The sequence below is a fragment of the Odontesthes bonariensis genome, chromosome 19 (genome assembly GCF_027942865.1).
Source record: "Odontesthes bonariensis isolate fOdoBon6 chromosome 19, fOdoBon6.hap1, whole genome shotgun sequence".
Classification (NCBI taxonomy): Eukaryota; Metazoa; Chordata; class Actinopteri; order Atheriniformes; family Atherinopsidae; genus Odontesthes; species Odontesthes bonariensis.
The window spans coordinates 11,223,662-11,242,553 of record NC_134524.1 but is presented as its reverse complement, the minus strand read 5'-3'; the positions used below and the strand labels follow the sequence as shown (position 1 = coordinate 11,242,553).

General features: G+C 42.7%; 1 protein-coding gene across 3 annotated transcripts in view; it reads left to right on the top strand.

Moving 5' to 3' along the window:
- Positions 1 to 964: 964 nt before the first annotated feature.
- Positions 965 to 18,892, top strand: part of LOC142369097 (protein Dok-7-like) — a 36,214-nt gene continuing 18,286 nt past the window's right edge. For all 3 annotated transcript variants that reach the window (XM_075451344.1, XM_075451342.1, XM_075451343.1), the window contains exons 1-7: positions 965 to 1,121; positions 1,217 to 1,262; positions 2,584 to 2,814; positions 5,206 to 5,406; positions 11,945 to 12,064; positions 15,865 to 15,960; positions 16,168 to 16,982. In XM_075451344.1, the coding sequence (XP_075307459.1) occupies positions 1,068 to 1,121; positions 1,217 to 1,262; positions 2,584 to 2,814; positions 5,206 to 5,406; positions 11,945 to 12,064; positions 15,865 to 15,960; positions 16,168 to 16,982 (1,563 nt within the window). In that variant the 5' untranslated portion in view covers positions 965 to 1,067. The remainder of the gene's footprint in view (positions 1,122 to 1,216; positions 1,263 to 2,583; positions 2,815 to 5,205; positions 5,407 to 11,944; positions 12,065 to 15,864; positions 15,961 to 16,167; positions 16,983 to 18,892) is intronic.

The following is an 18,892-nucleotide window of genomic DNA, read 5'->3' as shown; positions in this document are numbered from 1 at the left end:
GGACAAAATATATTCTCTAAGTAGCTTCATGCAGTTCGAGAATGCACAGGTTTGATGTGGCGTTTTCAATATTTCCAGAACATCACCCAGCACTGAACAACACAAACACATTAGTTCTCTTCAGTGTAAAACTCTTGGCCCTCCTTCAGCTGGAAGGTTGCTGGTTCTATCCCCCCAAGTCACAAAAGTAACAAAGTGTCCTTGAGCAAGAACCTGAACCCCACATTGCTCCAACGTGTGCCTCCCTTGTAAGTCGGTGTGGATAGAAGTGTCTGCTGAATGAATGTAACAGAGAAGGTTTAATAAAAGACAATCCAACAAAGCAGAAAACGTTTTAGTCAATACAACGAAACAAAAAGAACAGAAAACACTAAAGTATTGGCCAATATATTCAGAATACTGGTCAATACTTTATTATCTATTGGAAACCTTTCCCATTTTCTTACATTTAAACTGGTGTTTGGTTGTTTTAGTGGTTTGGTTTGGTTAGTTAGAGACTTTATTTAGTTTTGGAAACAATATTTTGTAAAAATGTATGCTTTCTTTTTGGTTGTCGGGTGTTTATATCATCAGGTGACTTGCTGAGGTATTTGGTGAAACGTTTGTGTTGATTTGTTGGATTTGTTCCCAAGAACCACAAAAAAAGCTAAAAACAAAAAACTAGTTATAATAATAAAAAAATGAAACAATAAAAGTGTGACCTGTGCATATAAGTCACTAAGAGGGGTGCATTAACTGGATTAAATAAGGACTACACATTATTTACTGGGAGTTTTAAAGCTTTACTTGCTTTACTCTTATTCTTTTTTTCTAAATCGTCATGTTGTCTTCTTTTCTGGTGTTTTTAAAGATGTGTTCGCGTCTCTCAGTAGTTTTCCCCAGCAGCAGCAGGTGGTTTAGAGCAGCCCAGGTGGCGGACACGCAGACGCGCACCGGCCATGGCATTTTCCATGCGCCTTCCTTGCTGGGGGGCGAGTTTGCGCCACACAAGCAGGGAGCGCAGCTATTTTGAAAGTGACCCCTCATTCGGGCAGCGACTCTGCAGCTGTCAGGAACCATGACTGAAGATGACGGATTCTGTTGTCGTGGAGGGATATGCCAGACTCCGAGATGGGAAAAAGGTGCTTACTTTGTCTTTATTTGCAGGCGGAAAGCGCTCAAGTACGTCCACGCACTTTGATCTGTGCTCATGAAAGTTTTTTGTTCTGTGTCACAGTGGAAAACTAGGTGGCTCGTACTTCGCAAGCCGTCGCCTGTAGCAGGTAAGGAGACGTCGACGTTTACTCAGCCAGTTTGGCTCCTTTCTTACCACAATAGCTGGTCAAACGTGGACAAACAATCAGAGCGCAGGCTTGCTGCGCCACACCGGAGGAGGACAGCATGTCGGACGTGTCTTACGTGCCAGTGTCACCCAGTTTTTTTTTCTGTCGTGTGAAACTTCAGCCAGAAAGGGCCTGGTTTTTCCCGTAATATAATAATAATAATAAGTTTGGTCCAATGAGCAAGTTAAAGCTGTGCCTGTTTGTCACTACCTGGACAACCTCTCAGTGGAAACGTTCGTGAAGTTGGTTAAAAGTTGCGCGTCAGAATGAGTGCAGGCATGTTGACAGTGAGGCCACACAGCTGGGAAGAAAACAAACAAACCATAAAATATACGAAATTCCAGGGTCATTATGAAGCATTTTTAAAGCATATCTCCGCTGTATTATTACTGAAGTTTGGGAGCAACACGTGATCTTTCCTGCCTTGCATCTGTTTGATACACAGATGAGCAGCTTTCTCTCAGTGAAGCTCCAGTTTTGACATGGATCACATCACTCGCAATCTGGAATTTCTCAGGCAAAGTTTTCATGCTGTGTTGAGGTGGTATGTCAGCATTTCTGCTCGTCATTTCACAGGTTCACTTTGCCTGTATTTGATCTCTTGCAGTTAATGGGCTGAGGAGTCTGAGAGATGATTTCAAAAGTCACATTTAGCAGGCAGGCTTTAAACTTGCTGAAATTAAAGGTCGTCTAAAGCCCTTTGACTTTATCACCCGCTTCTCTTTGCGTTTTAATGAAAAATAAACAGGATTCAGAGGGAATATTCATCACTTCAGCTCCACATCTTCAAAGTTTCTTTGGGTATGTGGGTATGGTCGGCTTAACATAGTCCACAGGTTGAGCCCTGCTCCTCCTCAGATCTTTCATGTCAGTGTTGTCACAGCTGTCTGCTCTCATGCCTCAGTTATGTGTGTACAGGAGAGCGGCCCGAACACACACACACACACACACACACACGCACACACACACACACACACACACACACACACACACACACACACACACACACACACACACACACACAGTGTTGTTTGATCAGTTGACACTGATTGTTTGGAATTAAGGTGTCAGCGACCTAGAGGGAAGCTACAGCGGGCCACGATACCAGTTCGCTTGTTCCAGTAATGCTCAGTAAAACTGTTCAACCAAAACTAATCCAAATCTGTAACTGCAATTTTGAATCGAAAGTTGCCAAAAGACACAAGAGATGAGTCCTGATTTGTCCTTGTGGTGTGTCATGCTCATTGTGTTTGTCCTGCAGATTGCCTCGTGCTGCTGGTTTTTAAGGACAAATCGGAGAAAGCTCAGGGCAACAAGGAGAGGGCGAGTGTCATCTTGGAGGAGATCTGCGGCCTGGAGTCTGGACAGGGGTATGAAGGTGTGCCTTTTACTCTGGCCATCCTCTGTCTGAATCAGGCTGCTCTACTGGGCTTTGACAGCAGGGAGGTCCTGCAGGCGTGGGACGCCCGACTGCGATACAGCCTCGGAGAGGGTGAGGACGCCCGCGGGTGCTTTGGTGTCTGTGCTTTGTTGCTGGGATGTTTCACCATTTTTATACCATGTAATGGTGCCACATATTCTACGAGCAGGCTTCAACGTCACTGATGTTGCACAAAAAATTCAAGAAAAAGAAACTTCAGGTTTAAGTTTGGGTTTATGGTGGTTCCTTGCCCACCATAGTGGATCACTGTTGCAAATAGTGCTGGAAACCTGACAGTCTGCAGCGCAGGTTGGGTTCACGATGAGTTAAAAGTCCACACACATCTTGACCAGTCGATAATCTTGGAAAGTGTGTATGCAAAAAAGAAAGAGGCATCAGTGTGTGGACAGTAAGAGAGTTCACAGAGAGGTAGAGAAAGAAATGCTCATCTAAAACAGAGTGTTATTACTCTAAAACTTGTGTTTTACGTTACAGGATATGAAAAATAAACCACATTTATTTCTTTCCTTTATTAAAGTCACTCGTCTGTAGTCGCCCAACTTGATTTCCATTAACCGTCTGGAGCAGTTTTTATGCTTCTTCTTCTTCTTCATGCTCGCAACGTTTTAATAGTCGAGTTTAAAGACCTTTCGATCAGCAAAGAGCACTTAAATCAACCAGAGCTGCATCTGAAGCAAAGGCTGTGAACCATGGGAAATGATCGAGATCCACTCACGTTTTAAAGACGAGGCGGTGACAATCACGAGGCTATTAATTTCCACATTAAACTCATTCAAATGAATTGCTCATAGTTTATGTATTTAAGTTACTCATTTGAATGCCCAATGCCAACCAGGCTTTTTATGCCTTTGCCTCTAAAGAACTTAGAAACATGAAATTTGATTTGATTTCTTTGAAAACTCAGACCTTGACAATGTTGATGCGCCGCTTCAGGCTTTAAAGGTAAAACTCGTGTGCCGCTCTGGGTCACAGTCGGTTAAATGAGCGTGCATGTGTCACACGGTCAAGCCTCCTTCACAGCACAGACGCCAGGTCACAGGCTGTTAAACGCGAGGGCTTGCACACATCAAACGCATTTGAGAAAACTAAGGAATTATTCTGTAATGTATTAAAGGATGAAAGCATACGTTTGAGAAATGTTTAAAAGGTAGAAAAGCAGCTCTCAAAGATTTACCTCTCATGTCACACGTGCTTCTGCTTCAGCTCCCCCAGATAAGAAGAAATTAGCATTAAGATGAATATTACTTGTCATGCTTTAATAGTTTAGCTCAAAAACCTCTCGAGTAAATCGAGTATCATATCGACTTGTTGTATTCCGCGCCTGCCTGTTATTTTAAAGCTTTCGTGTGTTTTGTTTTTGTGTTCCTGCTTTAAGAATTTCTGACATCACGGTCACACTGCGGAGCCTCACTGACATGTGCGCTGCGCGGCTCTATTATATAAGTTGCGTGAGCGATGAACAAATAGCAGCTAATAATAGCGCCGGACTGTTCAGCAGTTGGCAGCTGAATTGTGAAGATGTAACTAATGACAGTGTTAGGGGACCTGACAGTGTGGAGGACGCTTAAAGACAAACTGTGCTGCAGTTGTTCTTTCCAGGTTGACATTTGTTTGTCAAAATATACGTTCTACTCAGACTTGCCTATTTGTTAAGTTTTGTCTGTGTGTGTGTGTGTGTGTGTGTGTGTGTGTGTGTGTGTGTGTGTGTGTGTGTGTGTGTGTGTGTGTCTTAATGCCACAGAGTGGAGTGCATCCAAGCTTGCAGAAATGTCACCTGCCAGCGTTCTGGGCAGAGAGCCACCTTGCGCGGTGCTTTTGTTGCCTTGTGTGACACTGTATGAATCTCTCTTAACCGGAGTGATGATGTGATGCGGCCTGCCAACATTTCCTCATCATCGCCTCCATAAATCTCTTTTTTTTTTTTTGTTTTGTTTTTTTGGCTTATTGCTGCCGCGGCGGGAAAACGCACAAGTTTTGCAGGCAGAAACACAAACTTGCTCTTGCTTAATTCTAATCGTACATCGAGGATTCGGACTCTCGCAGATGTTGGTGACGTGCTCTGATTGATTATATTTGGATTTAGATGTGAGCCTGTTCAGAGCTCTGCTCGCTGATTTCATTCTGTGTGCAGCTGTTGCACCTTTTTTTTTTTTTTTTGTATTTGTGAATGAAATCAAATCCACGCTGAAGCCATTAATATGGATGGATGCTGTGTTCTGTGGGTTGTTTTTTCATTTTTTTTTTCATCCAGTAAAACATTGTTGCCATTTATGCTTAATTTCCCTTCATCATCACTGTTAGAATTCTTAAAAGGAAGCTTTCTTTGCGTGTTTACTGATCCAGAAGTGTGGTATCGTTTAACTGTCAGCTGCTGGGTCATGAATGAAGTTTCATGCTTTGTGTTTCCGTTGTAGCTCAACTTTGACTTCTCTGTGTGCTCAGTTCACAGATTCAGTGTTGGAGTCTTACCAGGGACCAAGTTGGAGAGTGGACCTGCAACTCTTCACCTGTGCAACAACCTTCTCGCCCTCACCCGGGACGTTCCTCCTGTCGTCATCGGCCACTGGAACCTGCCGGACCTGCGCAGATACGGACCTGTGCCCAATGGATTCGTTTTTGAGGGAGGAACAAGATGTGGTTACTGTAAGTTTTATCACTCATCATGCGTGTCTGCATTTGTATGCCTTTAGTTTCAGTGAATTGTTCCATTAACTCGGCTAAGTTCACCTTTATTTGTAGAGCAGTTTCAAGCACAGGTGAGGAAAAAAAAAAAAAAAAAGATGTAATATGAGAAATAATGAAAGCGAGAAATCATTTGCAGGGAGCAGTAAATTAAAAGAAGAAAAACTGAAGGAGCATTAATACAGATCAACCAATTAAACGTACGCTTTGTCATGAGGTCTGTTTTAAGCCTTAAAAACAGAGAGACTGTCAGCATTTGGGGGGGCTGGTTCCACAGGAAAGGTGCCTGGAAACTAAAAGCCTAAAAGCTCTGCCACCCATTCTAGTTTAAAAAATCCTTGGTACCGAAGCAGGCTGGTGTTTTGGGAACGAAGAGCTCTTGCACTGTAATTGGGAACACGGAGATCTTTCAGACAAGGTTGAGCTTTGCTATTAAGGGTTTTATATGTCATGGGAGAGATTACAAATTCTATTCTAAATTTTACAGGGAGCCAGTGTGGAGAGGCTAACGCAGGAGAAATCTGATGTCTCTTTGTGGTACCAGTCAGAACTCTGGCAGTAGGATTTTGGATCAACTGGAGGTTTTTAAGGGAGTTGCTTGGCCATCCAACTAAGATGGCCGTCTAGCCAAGCCTAGCTGTAATAAGTGTGTGGACCTGTATTTCACTTTGGAACAGAATGAAAGGAAGCCGTTGGTTTGATATCTGGAATTTTGGGAAAGTGCATCCACATTTCTACATCCTGTTTGTTTAAAAAGCTCCACTGGGCCATTTCTGATTCATAATTTAAAGGCACTCAGGGCAAGGCGAAGCAAGTCAAGGCGAGTTTATTTTATAGAGTGCAGATCAACTGCTCGATGATTCAAAGTGCTTCACACGAAACATAAAAGCATTAAAACATAATTTACTGTCAAAAGAAGTCAAACGGAGCGAGAGCCTCGGTGCAGTGAAAGTTATTTATCAAAGTCCTTCAGTTCGATTGCATCCATTAAATCAATCAATTAGATGAATGCAGAAGTGAAGGGAAAGCCTAAAGGTTGGACTTAAAAGAGGCAAGAGTGGACGCAGACCTGTCGGGGGATAAACATCAGTAATTCACTCAAATGTTGAATATATTAGAAATGAAATCAACTTTAAAAACTTCCTACATTGCATCAGATTCCTATTGGTCGGTCTCTGTATTACCACGACTAATAAACACGACGCATTAGCGACACAGGGGAAACTGTACACGTTGGCAAGGCTGCTGCGTCACAAGCTGACAAGGGAAAATGATAAAAGTCTAAAAAACAAAAGAAAAGCCAACATAACGTAAGCTCTGCTGTATTTTAGATAAAATGTTTGATCTCGTACACTTGATTCCGGGGCCTGGCTTTGAAGGTGTGGTGAGTGAAAATTTCAAGATCTTCTCCTTGGAGTTATATTGGATTTGAGTCTCCACCTCCTCTCAGATCTAACATAGTTTATACCAGCGTATCTGATGCATGCCATGGGGGGGTTTGCCTCTACAGTGAACTACTGAGTACCACCAGTGTACTGCTACTCTGTTTGTTTTGAATCTTTTTTGGTGCTTTTTGTGTTTTTCCTGCATATGCTGGACCGCATAAACGTTTGATGAGTTCGCTGTTTTTCCCGTTACTGCCGGAGTGTATGCGGGGCCTTTTTATAAGAATCTGTGCCGAGTTCATAAGCCTCACTCATGGAGGATGAAACAAAGTCTGTATATATTGGGAATATAATCAGTTTTAACTGTCACTTCTCTCAAGTTTGGAGCTTTTTGGCAGACTGTTTTTTGGATAAATCTTTGGATACATTTTGTTTTTACGAGTGGCGCACAGCTCAAAATGTACTGATGTTGGTATATGGTTCTTTTAAAACCGTCCTGAGAGCTGAACATTTGAAGCAGCCCGTGGGGCCGTTATTTGTGCTTGCTCTCATTTTATTTCTGAACATGTTTCAGGGCAGCTTTTGTCCAACTTTTGTCCTAATCCAAATTCAATGTATTAATGCCATCTGGAAGAGGAAAATAAGTCTTTGTGATAGCTGATCAGATCACCTGCCTTACTTTTATGCTGTGTGCAGAAGAACATGCACTGGACCTTTTTTTTTTTTTCTTGTGACAGAAATAACAGAACCTGCAGAAATTCTGTTTTGATCCAGCAACCCAGAGGAAATCGATCATGTTGTCTCTGTTCATGCAGGGTCCGTGTTTAAGGTTGTGGCTGTTTGGATGAAAAAAGTCGTGTTCATGTTACAATTCTTTAATGTACAAATCATTAAAGAATTGTAACAGAATGGGAAATAAAAAGTAAAGAATAACTACAACAGAAACACACAAACAAAAAGCAGCGTTTTCACTTTGACTTTCATTTCTTTGCAGGCAGTGTGAACCCAACATATTCCATATTAACCTCATCGGCTTTATCGTACATCCACGCCTTACATTTGAGGTCTGTAACATGATTTGGGGACGTTGACAATAATTCCTCAAATGCTTCCAAATGAACATGACTTATAGAACACAGCAAAGCTGCGGCTGCACTCTCTGTAATTATTTTTTTCTGATGTTTAAACGCCGGGGTTACGGTCATCGAATGCAATTAATTTTTCTTTGTTGCTGGAGTCTGTATGACGCTGCTGCTTAGAAGTGGCCTCTCTGAACACGAGGATCAGCGGATTGAACTCAGTCACTTCTCCTCTCGTACATCTGGCCTCCCTCAGGCGGAAACATTAAGAAAGATGTTCCAGTGGAGTTTTATGAGACAACAAAAAGAGCCTTCAGATGCGTTCTATCGTTGCCAGAAGCTTTAGCATCTGCATGTGCAGATGTCGTCATTAGAGGCCAGTTTTCTATTGATCCTTGTTTTGCAGCTTCACTTCTGAAAGGCTCATGATGGGGACTTTTATGGGGTAGCAAATGGGCTCTGACTTAGCTCTCCCGCAGCTGTTTTTACTGGAATATTGGTTTTCTTTTGTTTGTTTTGTTTGACATAAGTCTTCAATTCAGAGTTTAGGAAGTGTTTGACTGGCTCCTTTAGAATTACTTGCTCCCATTTTCCTGATATACCAGAATAGGACTTGTAGGCATATATGTTCAGAAGTATGTGGACATCCTAAACCCCGCGTGTGTCTTACTACAGTTTTTATTCATGGCTGCTCACAGTCTTATAATTGTAGATCACAGAAATGCACAAATGACAGCAGCTCATGATGTCGTTGTCTTTTCCTGTTTGCTCCCTTGCAGCCTACAACTTTCTGGACCTGTGATCACATGCTAAAAAACCCACACAGTAAATGCAACAGCTCGAGGCTGAAGCCGCTATACTAGCGTTTCACATTGCTGTGCTGCAGCTGACTCCCATTGAAAAAGCTCCACTTTTCATTCCTTCGAGCCCTTCACCGTCTCAGCAACTCATTCTGGCCTCAGCCGACGAATCTGGGCCCACTGAAAAGGTCCCCTTTGGGTCATTTAGCAAATTATTGTTGCATTTGCTAGACTTCAGGGCAAACGGAGAGACGCGTCTTCGGTGTGTCTTTTGACAGCTGTGGTTAGAGTGATGGATATTGTAGATGATTTCAGATCTTACGACATTTTTTAACGGGCTGATGTGTATGCATAATTCACGTGTCACTCGAACGTGCTTTTAAGGAATATAAGTTATCCTTAAAGCCATTCTCACACTAATAGTGATGTGTGTTTACATCTTGGAATGGTCGGGGCTACGTTTGAGGATCTGAAGGGGACGCGCACAGAACTGAGGTGATTGTCAGGGACATTGGAGTGTGAAAGTCACATGCTTTCCACAGGATGTAAAGGAGGTCAAGCATCACTTTTACTTTCGTTCAGAAAATAAGAAGATGGTGCGCCTGTTAAGGTGCATCTATGTGTGCGTTGAAGGGTGTGCACACGTGTGTCAGAGGAAGAGGTGTTGCTCTCGTCTAACAATGGACAGTATTTCTTTATTAATAATGGATCAAATGACAATTTGAAAGTTTTTTTACTGACAGACTGCAGAGGTCTAAGGAAACTGAAATGAACTGCAGGGTTTTCATGTATTTTATTAGTCATTTCATACAGGAATAAATGCAGATGAAATATTTCCCACACGATCTTCCAAATCCAAGTGGTCAAAAAATGATTTGATATTGTTTAAAACATGTTGACGATGACTGATCCGTACTCGGTTCCTTTAGTGTTCTTACTAAAGATAATGATGAAGGATTTTCTTATTTCACAACTGAGAGTGCAGTCTAGATTGGAGAGAGTATTTTATCTGTAGAATCAGTGATGGCCTCTCTTCAGTGAATGAAATACACATCTTTGAAATGGAAAGACGAGCACAGTTTGCCAAAATAAAAAAAAATAAAAAACCTCTTGGCTGCTCGGATGACTTTGCTGCTGTAAACTAATCATTCAAGCCTGGCTCTTCAGTGCCGGTTAAGTATCAAGCTGATTTACACTTGACTCATGAACCTGATTTAATTAGTTGTATTACTTTGGATGGAGTCTGGGTTTCATCACTTCTTGCTGCAGAGACCAAAATGATCCATATAAATTGCTTTTTTTTTCAGTTCTACCCAGACTGATGTAAACCAAACCAGCTCGGCCACCTGTTCTTTGTTTTGCCTCCTTGTTATAGCTTTATCCATCTCTTGGTACTCTAGCATTTGGACCTGCAGTTCTTTTCTCTGCAGTCAAAGCTCTGGAAAATCGAGGTGGCATGATTCCATCAGTAGTTGTGATCTTCTCTGATCGAGACGCATCTTTATGACATCATGCAGCCCGTGCATCTTCAGTGTTGACCATCGCAGACATCTGCGCGTTTCAGCGTGTGACGTCTGACCGTTGACCCCACTCACAGCCAGGCGTTGTTGGGAATGTGGTTTGCATGGGTGGTCTTAGGGAACAGGGTGACACCGCGACCTTTTATTGTTGACGCCTTGTAATGGACAAGCAGCTGTATTGTCAGGGGAAGGTCAAAAGACGTCTGGAGAGCAAGACCTCTGACCTTTACACTCTTCTTTGAGGCACCAAATTAAATGGCAATGTGTGCTTTCAGCAGCAGGATTACAGTGCTTTGTCTGTAGCAGATATATCTGCACAGGTAATCCCCTTGCACGGGTCACTTTCTGCACCTACCATAGACTGCACTGCGCTACTTCTACTACACCTACTAACTGCACTCAAGGACTCACTCACAATTGTCCCTGTGAGTATTATTTTGGCATTGTATGCGTGTACGTCTTGTCTCTTCACTTCCATCCTCTTCTCGGGAACGAGTTAGCGGAGAAAACTTTGTTCATTTCGTTGTATTTACTTATTATTTTATCGTAGATTTGTTGAATGAGAAGTTTTCAATAGAATATTAAACCTCCGTACGTAGCATCATTTTAAAATTGATACAAAAAGATTCAGTTGCTGGATTTTGTGACTTTTCAGAGCTCTTTAGCAACATTATTAGTAGTTTTATTTTGGCTGAAAAGAAGCACTTAATGACAAATACAATATTTCTTTGGACAAACTTCAGCTGCCCTGCAGATTGCGGCTCGTCATCCCTGACAGATTTGGACCGTTTTCCTTGTGGTTTGTCCCAGACTGACAACATGTCCTGTAGCCTTTATTGTTTTCTGTCCATTTATTTATTTATTAACTTTTTTTTTTAACTCGGGGGATGAGTGAAGGTGAAGGTGAGGTTTTTAAAATCTGAATTTTAGCAAAGCAGAGCTACAGTATGGAAGGTTAACGTTTCGTCTGAATGGGCCACAGTTAAAGTCCTCTTTTTTTTTTTTTTTTTTTTTTTTTTTTTTGTTTTTGTTTTGCCAACAAACCCAGAAGTGAAAATTGCAGTGAATTTAGGTACACATCTATCTTCCCTGTAGGCTGTAGGTACTGTCATGATTCCCCGAATGAGAAGCTTTCTGGTATGAGCCAAAGGTCATTACTTAATCGGTTCCATTCGGGACAAAACAACAGTCTTACAACAGGTTGTTGCCCCAGGTGAATCCCTTCAGCCTCAGCTGAGGTATTGGCTTGGTGCTTTAAGATGCTGGGATAAGATGGTGTTACCTCCTGAGCACGTTAAACACTGATGTTGGTGCTTAGCCCAAAGCACTGCTCTTTCCAGTGCAGGCACACCGAGCTGCTGGCATTACTAGACAACGATGGACTTTTCTTGTTAGTTTCGTTTTGTTTTTTTAAGGAAAATATCAGGAAAAAACTCAGTTGTGAGATCTCGTCTCTGATTGAGATGATGAGCTTAATAATGTGGAATTAGTTTGGGTTTAGGATTGCTGCTCAAACAGGTCGTTCTCACGGTTCTTGAGCTACACAACGCTGCAATGAACATCTTATTACCTTTTGGACTGGAATAGCTATTAAGCACCAAGTGATTATTTGATAACGTGAATTGATAATATAATTACCGCATGTCTGATCTTGTGGTGCAAACTTCGGTCCAACAGAAAGTTGTCGGACACTAATACAGTTTTATTTTCTACAGGGGCTGGTGTTTTTCTGCTTGCATCTGCAGAGAGCGAGCAGATCAGCTTTCTGTTCGACTGCATCGTCAGAGGCATCTCCCCCACCAGAGGCCCATTTGGACTGCGGCCTGTTTTGCCAGGTCAGTACCCGAGGTGTTTCAATATGGCTTAGCTGGAAAGGACTGGAATATTGTTGAATGTAGGGGGGGAGGGAGATGGACGGGAAAGGTTCAGTCAGATCTCTCTGAGAAGTCCGCACTCCTGTCAAATGTCAACACTTCAGCCAACATTTAATGGAAGCTCCACTCCTCCCTGGTGCTCGTAGGATCCCTCTGTGGATGAATATACTTTGATCTGACTAAATTACGACTGACAGCTGTTTTTCATGTAATTCAGTAATCCTGTAAAGCAATTTATACTTCAGTTATAGGTCCTGACCCATGACTGAAACGTACCGAGGTAAATACAAGGCTTAGGGTCACCTTAAACATCAATAATAATTATTGTGTAAATACTGCAACAAATCCAATTGTGGTTTACGTAAAGTGAAGAGGTAGTGTTGTTGAAATGAGTTATCAACAGCAGTTAATCAGAAGTCAAACCAGAGAAAGTTTGGCATCTTTTTTTATTTCATGATGGGAATCACAATATTTAGAAATTTAAATTGTTGCACTCGAGTAGTTCATAGCCTGACCAGTTTTATATGTAGTCATGAAAACAATTGGACATGTTATTGCTTGTGAAAAATATCAGTTTTGGCCCCGTCTGGTCTGATCTGAACTCTTGATTTATAAGTGACAGCCTTGTCTAGGCATCACTTAGCTCTGGGCACTTATTTGCAAACACGTTAGCCATTTATAAGTTGAAATAATGATGTTTGAACGTGATTTTTATGTCAGTCTGGTGCTTGCAACTCATTTTTGCTGCCAAGTAGGGCCCAGAAATGTATAAAAGCAGGTTTGAGAACATGAGCTGTCACATGGAAAAACACACCTTCTGCAAAACTGTCGTTCTCTCGAGTCAGGATACACCTCATCGTTGGCCTCATGCTTCTTACTGAAGTTATTAACATAATCTTTACTTTGGTTTTTCCCACTTGCACTTAATGAAGAAGAAAACTAAAACTCTCACCCAGCATGCGACCGAACAGGAAAAAGTAGGGCGCACAGCTGTAGAGGCTCATAGATGTTCTGGTTTTCACACATCTTGCCGCCCAATCCCAGATTGAGCTCATATTCCTGTTATTGTAGTGTGTAGTAGAATAAATAGCCGGGTGGATGTGAGAGAAGGGGGTGGGCTCAAAGTCACAGTTCACACAAGCAGAGCAGCCAAAGCCTCCTAATCACCCGGGGCATGTGTGTAACATCATCCTCGGGATTCCACTGCTGCCTCCCCGATCATGCTCAGTCATCCAGCGTTCAACTCCCCTCTCCCCCTTTTCTAATTTTTCTTTTTTTGTTTTAATCCGTCTTCCTTCAGCCCACAATTCTACATCTTGTTTTCACGCTGGGTTCACCTCATGGGATGCTTGTTGTCCGCTGTTGTGATGAACTGCTGTTATGCTCCTGGGCTCATTTGTCACCCTGGTTTCATGTTGTTGTCGTCTCCACCTCTCATTGCCTTGTTTTCTATGTTACATGTGAAAATGTAAAAGCAGGCGCTCGGGTGACACGAAAACGGACATAAAGTTTCCAATAAAAATTGCACCTGTTAAAACAAAGATGATAAAACTGAGATTTGACATTTTGAAAGAACACTTTTTCCGATTTATTCTGTGGTGAACTGCCGGAAACGTTTTCTTTTCCATTATTTGTCTGTTGTTGTTGGAGGCTTAATAGTTTTGATTGCTTATGTCATAACCACATACATGAGAAAAATGTGGTGGGGACATATCTGAAGCCTGTTTACAGCTCACTGCTACCTCTGCCAGCTCCTTGAGCCAAAAAATCCAAACTTGGTCAGATGGGAGGAGGCCTGAATGGAGCTTAGTTGGGATGTGCGAACTATAAAAATATCACTCGCTCTTAGTGGCTGGAACGTCTGTCAGTCAAGCAAACGTGGCCCCTAAGTGGCTGCGGGTGTGCGGCCGCGTCACATTGTGAAAAAATCTTTTTTTCCCTGAAAGCTGCATTACGGCAAAGTTGGTACATGACTGTCAAATCTACGGTTTGACTCAAAGGACCTGACACTCTGCACTTAAAAAGCAGTTCTCCAGTGGAGATGACCTCTGCTACGACCAGCAGTCACACAATAAGTGATGTTCATGTAGAGGATGTAGCGGGCAAATGTTTTGGTCAAATTTCTGTCAACGCGATGAAGCAAAAAGCTGACTTCCAAACAACTTTGGAAAAGAAAATAATTTTTCATTCATATTTTATTTAAGAAAGCTTCCAGAATAGTTTGCTGTTGTTGAGGTGAGGACTGTGAGGCTTAAGCCTGGTTTATAGTCGGTAACGCAAGACGCAAAGCAAGACGCAAGACGCAAAGCAAGACGCAAGACGCAACGCAAGCCCTTGCGCGGTTGCAAGCCCCCCCTTGCGTGCTTGCGTGTGTCACCTCAATTTTCTAAACTTTACGCAAGACGCAAGCACAAGCCACTGGCTGTGTTCGAAACCGCCTAATACTTGAAAACGGCATACTCATCGATCTGACAGTATGCAGAGCGTTTACACACAGTGCACTTCACTCCTGCCCGAGCCCAAATCAGCCAGCCTGAAAAGCTGATTTCCCTTAAAGTATAAACTCTGTAAATATATAACTTTAGCAACATTTGAAACATTTTCAGGCGAGAAAGTAGTCGTTTAGACCCCCAAGGTGTTGAAAATCTGACAAAATACCGGCTATTTACAAGAAGAAGAAGAAGAAGCATGAATTCAGTCGAAGAGGTCCTGGCGGTGAATTTCCTTTCATCGTAGTAGGCTTGTCATTGAAAAAACCCGCTACTCCACCTACTGTCCTGGCGGTGAATCGCCACGCAGCACACGCAAGCGCCGGAAAAGCAAAATGAAGTATAAACGTCTCGAGCCATTAACATACGAGCAAGACGCAAGCGCAAGGGCAGTTAAAAGAAGTATAACTCAGCCTTTACAGTTTAACCCTCAGCTTGTGTTTACCGAGGTAGTTCATTGTTGATTTTTGAAGTGTGTTTTAGATCACTATTATCACTCCCCCTCCCCCACATTATAATATTCTCATCTTGCTTTAAATGTTATTAGTGTTTTATCTTTAACTTTATGCCATTTGGAGATCAGTTAACAGTCACCATGTGGAGAAACAGACTGAAAAGATTCAGTCAGTGCACCTGTGTTCTTCATTTCTTTAAAAAAAAAAAAAGACTCCCTGCTTGTGTCTGTTTTTTTTTCTATACGTGTCTTTTTTGCTAATTTGAGGACATCGCTATGAAGTAAAAGTCGATAGTCTAGATGTGGGGTGTTATCTTAATCCATTTGCATTTGTTTCTGGCACATTTACCACGTTCCTGTTGCCGTATCGGACGCATGAAAAAGGAAAAAAAACACGCACACAAAAAAATCGATTCAGCGTTGGAGTTGACCTTGATGGTCGAAGGTACATTAGATCCTTGCACAGCTCTGAGAATATTTAGCCACCAGCAGCAGAGCGCGTACCAACTGAGCCACGTGGCAGCGCTATTAATAAACCCTGTAATGTTGCATAAATACAAAGTGTGACCCTTTTCTCTGCCCGTCCAATGGCCCGGTCTGCCAGCGGTGTTTGCTTACACCTCGCGGCTCCCGCTGTTTGCCAGATGCCACAGAAGGATGTGTGAAACCCATGCTGCTTTACAGTGCCTTTTGTTTCTCTGGAGTAGCTGGATGTGTTTGGCAGCATATCTCACTATCAGTAGCAAGGCTCAGTATGTGGACTTTTTGTGATCATTATTCTCTATGTGTAGTTATGTTTCAGATGTTCTCTCTTGCAGAACTCACTTCCAAGCAGAATTCAGAGGAGAAGCTGAACCATGAAGCCCAGGAGCTGGAGAAGAGACTGAGCATGCTCTCTCATGGAAGCAGTACAGGTAGGAAAATATACAGTTCTTATCTAATGTGGTCTCACTCGATGTGGGATGAACAGTAACGGCAGTGAGGTCTCTTCTTACCCAGACGTGATAAATCTCAAGAAGAAAAGTGGCTCTATTGTTGATGCTCTAATAGGCATTATGGCTGAAAGCAAACCTTTTTGGTGATTAAACTCATTAAACGTGATCATTTTCTGCTTTTGGCAGCCTCGTCCACATACTGCCCGTCCGCTGGGGGAGACGACCGCAGCATATCCGGTTCTTCAGACACTTCAGACACAAGCCAATCAGACTGCAGCATTGGCAGCCGGTCGGCCATTTGGACCGAAGCTGCCTCCAACACACCTGGAAACGGCAGCCAAGCAGGCGGTAAAGTGACGCTACACATTGTAGAGAAGCTTTCTGCCAGCGAGGGAAGTGGAAACCGACTTGCAGCTAAGACCTCCCGGCAGCTTCAGGAAATCGGCCGTCAGAGTTCATCTGACAGTGGCATCGCTACTGGCAGCCATTCCTCGTACTCGGGCAGCTTCTCTTCATACACGGGCAGCTTAGATATAGCTCCCGGAGAGGACTTTGGGTCTGTTTTCAGCTTGCCTCCCCACTTGGCTCAAGACCTGAGCCCATGCACTTGCTCCAGTGGTTCAGGGCATGACTACCAAGTGCCGACATCACTTCGATATCTTTATGACTCTCCCAGGAATCTGCTACAGGAAGTATGTCGGGGTGACAAAGACAATGAGCCCTCCACCTCAACTAAAGACTCTCTTGCCCCCTCAGGCCTCACTTTAGAGCCAGAAAAAGGGGGTAAGAGCAGAGCAACAACCTCTGAGGGTCACCCAGAGGCTTCTGAGAGACAGTCAATCAGTGAAAACTTACGAGGCCTTTCAGAGGGGAGTAAAAAAACCAAGGTGGTGCCCTCTAGTGACTCCTTTCATACCTGCAGCTCCCTCACATCTGCAGAACATCTCCCTCACACCTCGAAAACCATTGTGAACATCTGCTCAGTGTGTGGTGGATTTAAGGTAAGTGGGAATATACTTTTGTGTTTTTAATGTTTCTGTCAAAACGGTTACTTGGATTGAACAAGTTCCTTCTCTGTTTTTGCCTAAAATTTGGAAGTGTAGCCATCTTTCCCCTTCAAAGTGTCTCGTGAGTTTGCCTTTTGGATGACCCTGCTGTCAGGGAGCGGCAGCTTGTGTTCGCACGCTTTAGCAGCAGTGTTTCATCTGCTCTGAGGGTTGCTGTCAGAATGACCTTTTGATATTGTGCAGGCTGATGGTGATGCCTCTCTGCGTTTGGTGGCAGAGCAGCTAACAGTCCCACAGTCCATCTGTCCACCAAGTCAACAATGACAGCTAATTTAGTTCGACACTGTTATTAATTAAAACAGGTTTACAAACAAGATGTGAGTGAAATGCAGATTTCCCTCACTGTTTCGCATCCATCTCTGTTTTAATTTCATATCTTTATCTTTATTTCATGTTTTTTCCAATATATGATACATGTCAGACTTCTAGAACTTGTTGAATGTGCTCTTGTTTGTGTGCTACAAATGGATTTGCTGTTAACGCTCAGCACAGATTTCTGAGATGTTGTTCCCCTTTCAGTCTGAGCTATCAGGTGATGGATGGTTCTTTTCTTCTTGGTTACATAATGAGAGTTTGTATAGATTCCTTCTTCAGAGTTTAATAATTGTTGAAGGGGTGCAAATAGGACCTCAGTGCAGGAATGATTTTCTTAATCATCTGTGTCTGGAGATGCGCATCAGCAGTAACCGTAAATCAGTTTATCAGGAAAAGATATTTCTGTAGACAATCCATCTGCATCTTGATTTATTCTGGTTTTCCTGATCCGTCTGAAAGCTGTCAAGGTCAAGAGTAATTTTTGTGGCCCACTCTGAGAAACAGAGTAAGTGTGGCCACAGAGCTAGTTCCACATCACGGGAATTAGCGTTTTTCCCAGTTATGAGCTCATCCTTTGTCCAGCAGTCTAACATTACCTATCAAGATGAAGCTTTCTCCTCTGCTTTACAAGTCTCTGCTGTCTGGATCCATCTTTTCTCCCTTCATTACTTTGTAGATTTCTGTAGCCTTTTTCACATTTAACTTTCAAACTTGGACTAATATGCCTTGGTCGCACATGGGTGTGCTATATGAGGGTAGAAGTGTGATACAAGGGTCGCAGTTGAACCGCCTCAGAGCTGGCAAAGGATATAGAAACACAACCCCAGAGGTTTTTTTTTGTTGTGCTGTTAATATGTAACCATAATGTAAAAAGGACCTGTGTTGTCATCTGGTTTTTGTATTACTGTCCCTCATTATTAAGGCGCAGCAGCAGTTCATCCCCTGCTTCTTCAGTCCACATGACAAACAGTTATCTGTCAGGTTGCTGAACCCCTCAATGCTCTAAAGTGCTTATCTGTGTGCGAGTGTGTGTCTGGTAACGAAAGGGAATCTTCTGAACAAGAAAGGCTGAATGAATGGTTGAATGTGGCTTACTGTAAGGAGCTTTGGTCAAACACTAACTTATAAACACTAAGCTCCTCCGGCAGGTCGGGAATTTAGTGAAGATTGCAAATTGAGCTTTATCATCGCTGTATGATAGCCTGGATTAAATGAAAGCAATTCTTCTATATTTTCCTTCCGTGAGTCCATAAGGAACTAAATAAAACTTGAGTTATTGGTCATTTATCACCCTCATCTGTGAGCAGCATGGTCAGCTTCTGTGCTGTTGATTGATGAATGAATTGGGTAATTTAATGATAAAACTTCAAGCCAGAGCAGCTGTAACTGCAGTCACATGGTTGTCAGGTGACTTAAAGAAGCTTAGCTGGGCGGGCTCCTCAAAAGAAACTCCGATGACCGATGACCTGTGTGATGCAATGATGCATGTGGACACAAAATGTGGAGCATTCAAAGCCTCCACATGAAAC